The sequence below is a fragment of the Platichthys flesus genome, chromosome 23, assembly GCF_949316205.1.
Source record: "Platichthys flesus chromosome 23, fPlaFle2.1, whole genome shotgun sequence".
Taxonomy (NCBI): domain Eukaryota; kingdom Metazoa; phylum Chordata; class Actinopteri; order Pleuronectiformes; family Pleuronectidae; genus Platichthys; species Platichthys flesus.
The window spans coordinates 7962817-7975122 of NC_084967.1; the positions used below are offsets into that span (position 1 = coordinate 7962817).

A 12306-nucleotide genomic window follows, 5' to 3' on the forward strand; every position below is an offset into this window, starting at 1 on the left:
TAAGTACTTTCAGCTAAATTAGTTTGAAATCATTAACCTAATACACCCAGTCATATCAGGATTATCTATTGTTTTATCTTAATCATCCATAACCTTTAGCTAACTATTAATAATTGATAAAGGTTATCAGCTAACTGTCAACAAAATTATCTGCTCGATTGCAAACCAGTTTTGGCATGGCAACTTGGGTTAGTTGTACACTTGGGTTAATCAGTGTATAAACTCTGTGCGCCCGTGTATTTACGTCAACATCTGTGTCGGCCTGTGTGTGTGTGAATTTGCCACCATCAAGGTGACAGGTTCGGCACCTAGCGATGCCCGGGGGCCATCCTGCTTGCTGAGCAGGCACGAACTGAGAAACACTATTCCCCAGACAATACACGTCTATGCTCTGCTCTGCACCTGTGTTATGTTTTCAGGCTGACATAGATGTGCTTTGTTTCCATGACTCAGAGACTAAAATAGTAAGGCCACCACCAACTCTGAACTCGGGGCCCTTTGTAGTAAAACGACCACATAACTTCAAACACAGCAGCGACTGGTTAGAAACAAGGTTGTTTGCGGATTGCTCACTGTGTAAAACTGGCACACAAACGCTGAGTGAACACAATTTCCTTGGCTTTTTATTTGCCTCTCAGGATTTTCCAGCGTTGTAACCAAACTCATATTGTCAAACTGTTATTGGATACACTGTGTATTTACCCAAATGTGATCTCATGGCTCATAATCTGCAAACTGGAGGACGGTGGGAAAAGAGAAGTTCACAAAAAAGTCATCCAAACTATATAAACCAGCAAAGCAAGGAATGAGACGTGGAAAAAACATGACAAAGTTAACAAAAAACTCAGAGCTTCAATGACATTTATTTACATTAGTGTCAAAGTTATAGTGATGTTGTCACTGTTACGACTTAAAGAAAATTAAAAGCATCAAAAAGCAGGTTTATGTCATTATCATCAAGATCATATAACTAGAAAAAAATATACTACTGCCCCCTGGTGGATTCAGAAAACAAAATGCCTATGAACTGTCAAGTCAAATTACAGAGTGACAAACATACTGTGTAGCATATAAACTTCAATGCTTGACAGACAATGCCCTGTATAGAAGCACCTGCACTCAATATGATTCATACACAAACTTTTAACCTTTAATAAATCATCTTTTATATATATTTTACACCATGTTATCTGTTTGATTCATGAATGTCTGAGGAGTATCCTATAAAAAGGAACCAGCCGTTCCTTCCTTGAAATGAAATACAGCAGCATTTTCCTTTGGTAGAAACACAACAGCCACTTTCTGTTGAGTCCTAGAGCGTAACCCTCTGTCTCGCTCGATATATAAGAGGAGGATGAATATGGGATGAAAATGAGGAGGTGCTTATCTGAATTCCTTTTTTCTTGTATCAGTGCTTCAGGGCTTTTTTTTGTTAAAGTTGCATTATTTCTTGGAAAGAAATTTCATTTTGTTTCCTGGAACAAAGGGAAAGTATCCAGAGGTTTGAGGTTAGAGAGCTTATGATAATTTGCACAGAACAAACTCTGGCTAAGAATAGCTCAGAGAGATCCTTACCCAAGCCTTTGAGAAACCTGTTCACCCTCCGATGTTCATTCTCATTGATTGAGTCCAGATACTCCTGCAACCTCACTTCGAACAGTCCTGAGAAAGGAGAAGGAATTGTGAGCCTCTGTGTCACCTGACCAGCATTTGGGTTTGAGGGTGACCTTGCCGCTGCACCTTTGTACCTGTCAGAGCCTGCCTGTGGAGCTCCCTCTCCTGGATGAACCAGCCAAACATCTGGGTCTCCATGAAGACCTCCAGGAAGCGACGCACGGTCTTCGAGGGGATCGCTTTACGAAAGCCCTCCCGCTGGAAGGAGCAGGGGACCGGGGAGGAGGACGAGGAGGAGTAGCCGTCCTCCCGTTCACCGGTGATGAAGAGCGGGTAGTGGCCAACTAGCTCCACGAAAAAACGGACAAAGGCCTCAGATACGACCGTGCTGAGCTGTTCAGAATCTGAAAAGAGGAAGATGAACCACATGTTCATCGGTGTTGCTGCAACGATGCAAGAATTAAAGAGGTGCTTTGTTGTAGTGAAATGTCTTACCACCCGGTGCGTCTCCTCTCTCATTGGCGAGATCCCTTCTCCTTTCGAGAACATTCTCCAGCGCTGATTGAAGCTTGGAGGGCAAGATGGAGTCCTCATCGTCCAACTATAAGGAAAAGGACAAGATGATATTCTATCATCTGAACTTTTTCCACATCCATAATAATCATGCAGAGCCATAAACACCAACCAAACACGGGTCAAATGCATGCAGCCTACCTGTCTGAGAAACCGACTGTTTCCTAGATCCACAACCAGAACCTGTGCACAAGAAACATAAGTCATCGTAATTCAAAAGAAATCTGTCTGTTGATATGATAAATCTATTAACACCTTCAGATAACTTCAATTTCTAAGAAGCGGTTCCTCTCTGACCTCCTCCAGGGGCAGGTCAGTGAGCTGGGGCAGCGAGCTGGACAGCAGGCCCACGATGAACGGGGTCGGGGTGCACACGATGTCGAGCATGGCAGAGGGCAGCACGGGGATGTAAGTGTGCTGCCACACGAAGGGGTACAGCAGGGCCACCACGGCATGGCAGCACTGGGACAGTGTGCTGAAAGGAGAAGGACGAGGAGGAACAGAGGAGGAATATGAGGTTTTACTAGTTTATAAATAAATAACCGGTGGATTTGAATGTTTACACCCACTTTGAAACGCTTTTTCAATTTGTGATTGAAAGCAGAGCTGGGAAAGGATAAAAGAGAAAGCAACAGATGCAAAAATGACTTCATTCTCGCCACATGAGGGCAGTATGATCCAATGAAGCAGATTAATCCCTCAAGGTCCATTTCCCACTGAGGGAAACGAGGGTACATTCTTCTTTCTTTTAACGTCACTGAGACTTTGCATTCCTGTCCTCTGCTCATGTGACCACACTCTCTGGCTCTCACTGGCTTTTCTCCTGCAGCACAAACAAACTGGCCCCAGCACAACAACATCAACCAGCAGCCTGCAGGGCTCAAAATATCTCTCTGGCATGTTCCCTGAATAAAACTGGGACTGCCTTCTATTTATTTAGATATGAGGGGCTATGGACCACCCACACAACCTCTAACTTCATTATGAAAACATCATCCCTTCTGTCTTCATAATCATGTAAACACTGGGAGACTCATTTACAGCACAGCATTTTGTTTTATAAGAGATAGGGGACACATGCAGACATTAAGGGGATGCGTCACACAGACCTGAGTTTGTCAGCAGTGAAGATGACCCGTCGCTCCAGCAGCAGAGAGCCGAACACCCGCAGGAGCAGCCGCAGACTCAAACAGGAGAAGAGACACTCAAAGTTGACGTGCTCCAGGCGGGAGTCAGAGGGTCGACAGAGCTCCATCACCTGGGAAATAGCATTGGATCAAAAATTATATCAGATGAAACATTTAGAAAAGTCAATGCTTTATTTTAGATTTGAATAATTCAGGGAAGAGATAAAAGAGACAACACGCTCAAGTCTCACTTCTGTCTTCTACACTAAATGATATTAGCTATGAAGCTACTGTTCATTATCGCAGGAAAGACAAGTAATCGTTTCCTCATAATATCTTGGTGCTCACAGCGTCGCTCACCTCAGTGCCCGAGCCAGGCAGGAACGTTTTGACAGTGATGGTTCTGCCCGGAGCAGGAAACTGGGCCTCCATGATGGCTCTCATGAAGGGCTGAACCAAGGCTGGAGACAGAGCCCTCCGCCTTTCCACCTCATCCAGCACCTACACACACACACACCAACACACTGTCATTTGAACCCTTTGAGGAGACTTTGTTTTTGGGGACTTTTGATGTGTTTGGAACTTTTTTTGCTGAGTGATTTCTTTCTAGATCTTGGACGTAATGTTCTCGCTCATCACAATAGAACATATAATGCTCTTAAATGGCCATCTCTAAATGTAAGAAGACCCATTTAGTGGTTGCTGATATTAACTGTTAACTGATATTCAAACATATGCACTTCAGTTACCCTTATTATTTACAAGAATATCTTGTAGCGTTTAATTGAAATTATCAAATAATTATTTTCTTTTATGTTGGCTCCACCTCCCTGTGACCCTCAAGAGGATGGATGGCCTTTTACTCTTTTTATCATCTTAAACTTGGATGATTGCACAATAGTGAAAACATCACTTGGATCATTTTATTTATTTTATTTTATATTATTTTATATTATTTTATATTTATTTTCTGCCAATAGATCCCTTTCACCTAAATCTGACACAATGAAACTTTAAAGGTGGTCGAAGGTAAGGTTGGATAATGGTTCACAAACTTTGAAAATAAAAGAATATCTGCCATAATTTGGCATCTGCATCTGAATCTAGTCGTAACACACCTTATTAATAGTAATATTATAGTAGGGCACCAGTGTGAGAGATTTACCTTGGAGAACAAGTTGAAACAGCCGAGGTGACTGACGATACAATAGACCTCTGGCAGACGTTTGCCTTTTCCACTGGGCTGAGGAGAAAAACAAAATGTACTTGTGGAAAACCTCAATGTCTTTATTCAGTTAGTTGATAATTTCAGTCTGAGGGTAAGAAAATGATTTTACAGGGGCAAAGCATATTTTATTTTTAGGAGATACTGTAATCTCATCATTGTGAAAATAACCAAATTGGAAAAGCAAGGTTTTCATATGACAGGAAGAATATACTTCTTTCCTCTTCAATTTATTTCTGACCCCCTAAATAATTTAAAAAACACACTCAAATACATCACAAGATGTATAGAAACACACATATACACTTTCCCAGACTCACACACTTCCTCCCAGACTCTGACATGGACTCTTAAATTTTTTTCCCACAGGCACGTAGACTATTTTGGCACGCTTATTTACTCAGCCGTCACCGTGGTATTTGGCCACTTCCTGTCCAGTACAGCAGTGACACTTATTTCTTCTGTTCATCTCTATTTACCAGTAAACGCCGGCAGTATCCGAACCTCCTGGTCCCGTCCTCTCCAGTCAAAACAAAGGAGAACATCTCACTGTGGGGGACGCAGCAAACACACAAATAAACAGGATTCATATTTTGAAAAATACACAGTTATTATTATTCTAAACTGAGCTTTTTCAATCAAAAGCCCACATCGACAGTCATGTGCAAGTTTTCGAGAGGTAATAGGAGCGACATTTGTGTATGAAGAGGATCTGGGAGAGTATTTGAAACTACTTGTTGGACAATTGGATTCATTTTATATTCTCACCTTGGGAAGTTCTCCACCGACTCCCAGTCTTTAGCATCAGGGAAGCAGAACTGAGGAATGATCCTCAGCTGATCCTCTGTCTCCCTCATGAACTTGAAGCTTCGCTCCAACTGCAGCCCAACAGAAAACCAAACTTTCATACATTTCAATAACTTTTAGCATAATTTTATTTCTCACTCATGTAGAAATCTAAATTTCCAACATGTGCAATACTGCAACACTTTGTATATATTGTTTACATTGTACATATTACTAGTTTTTATAGTTCCTTGTGTTAATGTTCTATTTTTTACTTATTTATGTGTATTTTACTGTTGAAACTTTGCAACTCTTTAAGCTGAATCCTTCCACTGTGGGACTAATAAAGAGTCTTAATTTAGATTAATTGTAATTACTTCCGCCCGGTTATGTTTCCTTCCCTGTCAGTTTGTTTGTTGGTTTGTTAGTCTTGGTGTTAGCAAAATTATACAAAAACAACATAATGGGTTTCCACGGAATTTTGTGGAAGGATGCAGGATGGGTCAGTAAAAGATCCAGATCAGGGACATTTTGAGATGTGACGTTTGTTGATGTAGTCTCAAAATTTCCCAGAGAACAATTCATGGATCTTAATTTAAAACATGTTTAGGCAGCAGACATGAATGAGTGCGCACAAGTGCAGTTTGATGAATTTAAGGAGACTGTTGGCGCTTGGTAGAGGGATACATTTTGCATCTGCATCTCCAAGAAGGTTCCCAGTTCGATTCCAGGTTTGCTCAGGGTCTTTCTCAGTGGAGTTTGGATGCTCTCATTGTGTCTTATTCATCAGATGAATGGATGGATTGCAACTTAAACTTAGCCAGATCTTGTGTATTGGACTTGAGCTCGGTTATATTATTTGAATTGTTTGACTCTACCTTTGCCTGCCTGTGTGTGAAAGATCTTAATTTCTGTTTTGAGACATTTACTCCACACCATTTAAAAACAATGCGTCCCCTGCTCCTGACCTTAGGGGGGAACTGCTGCATGACCTCCGGCAGATAGTGGACACCGGCCTTCGCCTTCTGCAGAGACACAACCAGGAAATACTCAAAGAGCTTCCGCTGGTGGAGCTCCTTGTCCAGAGAGCTGCTCCTGCTGCTGCTGCCATTGTAGTGGACCTGGGTCTGGCTCGGCCGGCTCAGTATGGACTGAACGGACACAAGGCGCTGGCGCTGGCGGTGAGCTGGACGAGAGGAGGTAAGATAGCAGTGTAGTTAAAAATGTCATAATGTCAAAATTCAAAAAAAAGATGAAAGTTGTGTTTGAGGACAAACAGCCTTGGCGATGGACGCTACCTTTAGCTCGTTCTTCAACTTCACTCTCAGAGTCACTGTTTTCATCTGTTACTGTAAAGACAAGTCAAATATTTAAAGGCAAAAATCCACAATTTATACATTACATTCTCAAGTTAGGAAGCATTTAACGACATCACCTCTTCCTGAGGTCGTCTCAGCATAGTGGTAGATCCTTCTCAGATGTTTCTTTCCGATTCGAGCTTCAAAGATGCTGTTGATCCTCAGAACAAGCTGTGGGGAAAGAAAACTCAGACTCAGTGAAAGGATTTGGCAGCTCTGGCAGCTGTAAAGTAAAACAAATATCTGTGCTCAATTTGAGTTACCGTGAAAAAGGGTCAGTTTGCACAAAAACAAATCATTTCTCCATGTTTGTGATCTAGCCGAGCTGGCCTAACACTGGAACATATACAGACCGTTGGTATCCTGCGGCAGGTACGGCTGTATGGATCGCCGGGCAGCCACGAGGGGTGTTCTGGACCCGTGGGGGTGGAGGGAGGGCTGAGCCGGGGTGGAGATGACACGCCGCCGCTTCTGGTACCGTGTGTCTGCTGGTGGCCCCGCCGCAGTTCCAGCAGCTTAAAGCTCCTGCCCGAGTTCTGCCTGAAGAAGCCCGGCCGTGACGTCTGCGAATGAAACAACTCGTTTTTAATCTTTTCAATGTTATAAGTGTTGAAGGGTTTTTTGTAGCTTCTACTGCAGGGACCTTGGCTGTATCAGCACCAGGGGAGGAGGGCAAAGACTGCTGGGAGCACTGACTCTCCAACTCTATGTCCTCGTATGGGTTCTCCTTGGGCGAATCTATGGAGAGAGCAGAAGTGAAATGTATAATTCATGCTTTTAACTTTTCACCAAATATTACCTCCACCAAGGAGGTTAAGGCTTATTGCTGTTGGTGTGACTGTTGGCAGGATTAAGCAGAAACTAACCAACCAGTTCTAGTTACCTTCACCAAAGAAAATATGTGTGGGAATACCTCAGATAACCATTTAAGTAATTAAATAAAAACAGAACCTTTGCAAAAGTCCAATCTCTTTTAGTTACTTCCTCTCTGACACACCTTCTTCATTTTCTACGTTATCTACATTTCGTACATTTTGCTTGGCACAGATTCTAAAAAAGGAAATCGGTGGAGGATAAGTGATGTGTCTGACCCTGGATGTCTTCGTAGTGATGTTCCTTAGATAGTGTATGAGAGAAGAGCGGCCCAGTCGACCCTGCAAGGTCTTCAAACTCAAAGGATTTCCTGTCACAGTGAACAGAATGTACAAAACATTATATGATGACTCCAGGATGTTGGACATCATTATATTTAACATTACTTTAGCTCTGGTCAGTACATCAGCAAAGAATTGACTTTTCAGACCCGTCTCTACCTGTTGATGTTGTCTTTGACTCTCTCACCCCGGGGTCTCCCGGGGACACCAGAGGGAAGTTTTGAAAAGGATCTTGTGGAGATGGAGGGCAGCGGAGGGAGGTTCCTCAGCCCTCCGCCTTGCCTCTGACTCTTCCCCATAGGGCTGGCAGCTGGATGTTGGAAGGTACGTCTGGGTTTGGGGACGGGGTTAGTAGGGAGCTCTCCAGGTTCTGTGTAGACGTTCTCCTGGGGCTGCTTCCCATTTCCACTCTGACTCACAACTTCAGATTCTCTCTTTCTCACCTCCACCTCTTTGTCCTTACTTGGCGGGCTGAAGTAATTTCCAAGCTCCGGAGGTGTTTTCCTGTGGTGGTCCCCCAAAGCCTCCAGCGTTTTAAAAAGAGTGAACACTGCTCTCTTCTCTTGGCTGGTGTGTTCTGCCGCTCTCTTGTCACTGCTCTTCCTCAACGTTCCCCCCTGCTGCATCACCACCGTAGGCGAAACCGGCCTTGAATCTGCGAGCTTTTCCACGTTCTCTTTCTCGTGGTCTTGGTTTTTGTTTTGAGCCACTCTTTTACAGTCCGCCTCTCGATGGGTTTCATAGGGTTTACTGATATTGAGTGTCCCTCTCAGCTGTTTTCCAGTTTCAACGGGTGAACAAGGCCTTGAATCCCCCAGTTTTCCTATAGTCTCTTCCCCAAGATTTTCCTTCCCAATCTGAGCCACTCTCCTGCAACTGTCTCCACTCTGCACATCAGTAGTCTTATTTTGGCTTTTTGTCTGGGATTCTGTCCCTTTCAAAGTAGTGCACTGGCCCGAAGAATCTGAGGTAATGGGTGAGTGAGTGGGTTCCTTTCCCTCCCACAGAGAAATCTTGTCCTTTATCTTGCCTCCATTGGATCTGGGGAGCTTGTTGCCTAGCAAGAGAGTGTTCTCAGTGCCGTGAGCATCAAAGTGTGGCCTCCTGTGAGCCATCATGGGTGATTCTTCCCTCTGGTTGATCAGGTTGTCCAATGTGGTGAAGGGAAGTTTCGGCGGAACCTCTCTTTTTTGCCCAGATCCCTTGTTTTCCACTGAAGCAATATGGAAACCACTTCTACCACTGAGGTCGCCCTTCTTTAGCCTTAACGCAAAGAGAAAAAAACTTAGACTGAGTTCTACTATGTTACAAATGAACATAAAATGATTAATTTCAAGAACATTGTCAAAATACACTAGTAATGCAGAGAGGTAAGCAAGTTAATAGCACTTATTACCAGCCAGGATTACATGTTCAGTTAAATAAACAGTATAGATTATCATAAATACATACTAGATAATAATAAAATAAATGGATAATGCTAAAACTACAAAATAAACAAACAACTGTATAATACTTTTAGGATAAAATAATGAATTCATAGTTGAAATAGCTCAAATTAAAGGATAAGCATTGTAGGTCATGAGCTGAAAGTCATACATAAACCACTTTGCCCAAAGGTAATGGCTAAAGCTCCAGCTTCTGCCACTGTAAATAGTATGAATACAAGCTTATTTTGAATTGATATGTCCTTTTATATATACGAACAGATATTAAATAGCTTCTGTGCTGTGGGGATATACCAGAATTAAAAACTTCAAAATAATTCCTCAGTAAACCACATGTCTGCTAACGTATGGCTGCGCAGCCGGCTGCTTCGAGAGTATCCTTAACTTCCCAGTACGTTCACTGTTGCTGCCACTTCGGGGACATTCTGTCTTTTTCTGGCCACAGTGGGAAAATTCCTCCTGAGAGTAAATGCCAGAGGACAAGCCTATGACCGAGCATCTTCTTCTCATCAGCCTCGCTAAATAAACACATACTTGGCCCAGGGCCCATTTCATCAAACTGTTATGTTTTAATAAATAAACTGGAGGAAATGGGAAGCCCTGGGTTGAGAGACCTTTCCTGACTTTTCATTAATGGACGTGAGGAGTAAAGGGCAACATAAACCCTGTTTCTTATTTCTCAGGCTCAGGAGGGGGTTATTGAGGTATAATGACTGCTCTGATACAAACCTGTTGACAGTGGAGTAGATGCAGTCTTGCTTTGTTCTCATTCTCTCAGTGGCCTCCATGATGACTGAGCACCTGAAAGAGGGGAACGACAGAAGCATCTTCAGTCACCAACGTCACTCATTTCTCAGTTTTGTTGCGTGAGGGATTCAGAGTTGGATGTGATAATTGACATCCTGTCTGGCTTGGCTCCAGTTAATAATTACTGTCAGGCTTTTCCCAATGAAATAAAAAAATCCCTGGACTATTTCAATTGGATTTGGGATTAATTTGACTTTAAACAAAAAAGGAAATCCCAATAAAATTAAACACACTCATAGATGTCAGTGGTTTTTGCATAATCCTGCTGATAAACTCATACACCAACAAATCACCTAACCAAACTTGTAACCAGGGAACTCACCAATCAACCTCCCAATCAAGCAACACACCAACCAACCAACCCATCCAACCTACTACCAACACATCTACTAACCTTTTCCTCTAGGAGTGACAGAGTCATGTCTGGTTTTGAAATATCACAAGGATCGTTTATAAACTGCAGTTTACAGTATCTATACCACCACATGTCTACACATAAATCAATATGAGATAGGGTCCATGGTGAGACTGATATTTTCTGATTCAATCGCATCTGGTAATGTTCAGTGTTCAGGGGCCAGCTGGGTAGACTCAAGGGGAAAACATGACAGCATCTCCTGTGAGCAGTTCATCACACAAACCAACATTTCAACAGTCATTAGGTGAACTGTTAGTGATTGTGACCTTCGTCTTCCTGCCTTCTTTTCTTCAGTGTATTCTGCTGCCTCCTCCACACAGGAGACCAACGACCTTTGACCCTCACAGCAGCAGAAATGCTCTGTTCTCCTCATCCGACTCTCATATTTTCACGTTGCCAAGGCAAATGTTTCAAAGTTCAGTGGCCTCTAAGATAGCACTTGGTAAATTCCCAGATCTGGAACTGGTGCCATCATTTGTTTAGCTGACATGTTTCCCAAGATAATGTGCAGTCAGCCTTTACAGCAGGATCGCTGATTAGCTGGGACACAAGGCATTCAGATACTTAAGTGATGGGGACTGGATCCTGAGCCGTGGAATTAGTCAATCATGCAAAAAAAGAATATTTTTTAGTTAAAAAGTGACAGAGGGAAAAACATCTCAGCCAAAATACAGAATTGATTGATTCTTCTTCTTCGTGCATGCGCACTGATTGACTTAAGCTATAGCATTTTTTCATTAACTAAGTCACTATGTGTTTTCATCAAGGGTATCTAGCCTGTGACCTGCAGGCATCACCCTTTTTATTGTCTGGAGAAACAGAACACAACAGAAAGTGAGGAAAAGAGGGATCAAGGGAATAACGTTGTGATCCATTATGTTCCTGGAGTATCTGAAGAACAACACGTTTCTTTAGACGTCTGGAAATAAGTGATACAGATTAAGACACAGCCATGACGCCACATCCATCATGCTTAATAGATGAGCTTGTATGTTGTGTATCCTTCCTCTCTCCACACTTTGGCCTTTCCATCCCTTTAACCGTAAGGTCTCATGAGGACATAAAACAATCACATGACTTTGTGTTTCTTTTACTCTGCACAAAACCAGTTTGCATAGAAAACAAGTCAATGAATACACAAGACCGCAGCCTATCACATGATGTACATTACATACAACAAATGTTATGTCTCTTACCTCATTCTGTCGTAAAGATTCCATGTGTTCATTCGTGACATGGCAGCATTTTGCCAAAGATGCTGCTGTTACAGTATCCATTGGAATAAGCTCCTGTGTTGGTTGTGTGTGTCCAGATTAAACAGTCTAAATCTTCTTATTTAATTGAATCCTTCAGTTGTCAGGTGAATAGAGACAGGAGTCTCAAATCAAGCAGCTGTACATGCACTCGTCTCAAGTCTTTGACTTTCATTCACTCTCTCGCCTCCACACAGCTTGAATATGACTACCCCCTTCCTTCCTTACCTCCCTCTCTCTCTTTCTCTCTCTCTCTCTCTCTCTCTCTCTCTCTCTCTCTCTCTCGCTCTCTCGCTCTCTCTCTCTATGTACGGGGTTTCTCTCCCAACACTGACATTATGAGCTTGCTAAATACACTGAATGTTTAGTGTTCTTTAGACTCTTAATACTGACTGAGACCACTTCAAATCCCTAATCTTTCATGAATGATCATTATGAATGATGATCATCATTTCTGCTCCTCCAGGGAATCTGAAGTTTGCGGGAACTCACGTCACAGCTGCTCCAGAGCTACAGTTGGTCATGCAGCTGCTCTACCGAACT

At 42.7% G+C, this 12306-nt stretch overlaps 1 protein-coding gene across 2 annotated transcripts; it reads right to left on the minus strand.

The window, feature by feature from the left end:
* Positions 1 to 844: 844 nt before the first annotated feature.
* Positions 845 to 11948, minus strand: LOC133949027 (DENN domain-containing protein 2A-like). Of its 2 annotated transcripts, XM_062383152.1 has the most exons (20): positions 11707 to 11948; positions 10015 to 10086; positions 7997 to 9100; positions 7775 to 7866; positions 7327 to 7421; positions 7037 to 7246; positions 6761 to 6854; positions 6624 to 6674; positions 6294 to 6511; positions 5308 to 5417; positions 5019 to 5088; positions 4480 to 4557; positions 3675 to 3815; positions 3297 to 3445; positions 2485 to 2662; positions 2329 to 2370; positions 2110 to 2215; positions 1749 to 2018; positions 1576 to 1662; positions 845 to 1475 (listed from the first exon to the last, which is right to left on the minus strand). In XM_062383152.1, the coding sequence occupies exons 1-20, from the start codon at positions 11745 to 11747 to the stop codon at positions 1444 to 1446; spliced, it is 3240 nt and encodes a 1079-aa protein (XP_062239136.1). In that variant the 5' UTR covers positions 11748 to 11948; the 3' UTR covers positions 845 to 1443. The 2 variants fall into 2 exon arrangements, 1 of the variants encoding a protein (XP_062239136.1); XR_009920118.1 differs by lacking the exons at positions 845 to 1475; positions 1576 to 1662; positions 1749 to 2018 and having other exon boundaries at positions 2136 to 2215; positions 2443 to 2662.
* Between the last annotated feature and the right edge of the window lie 358 nt (positions 11949 to 12306).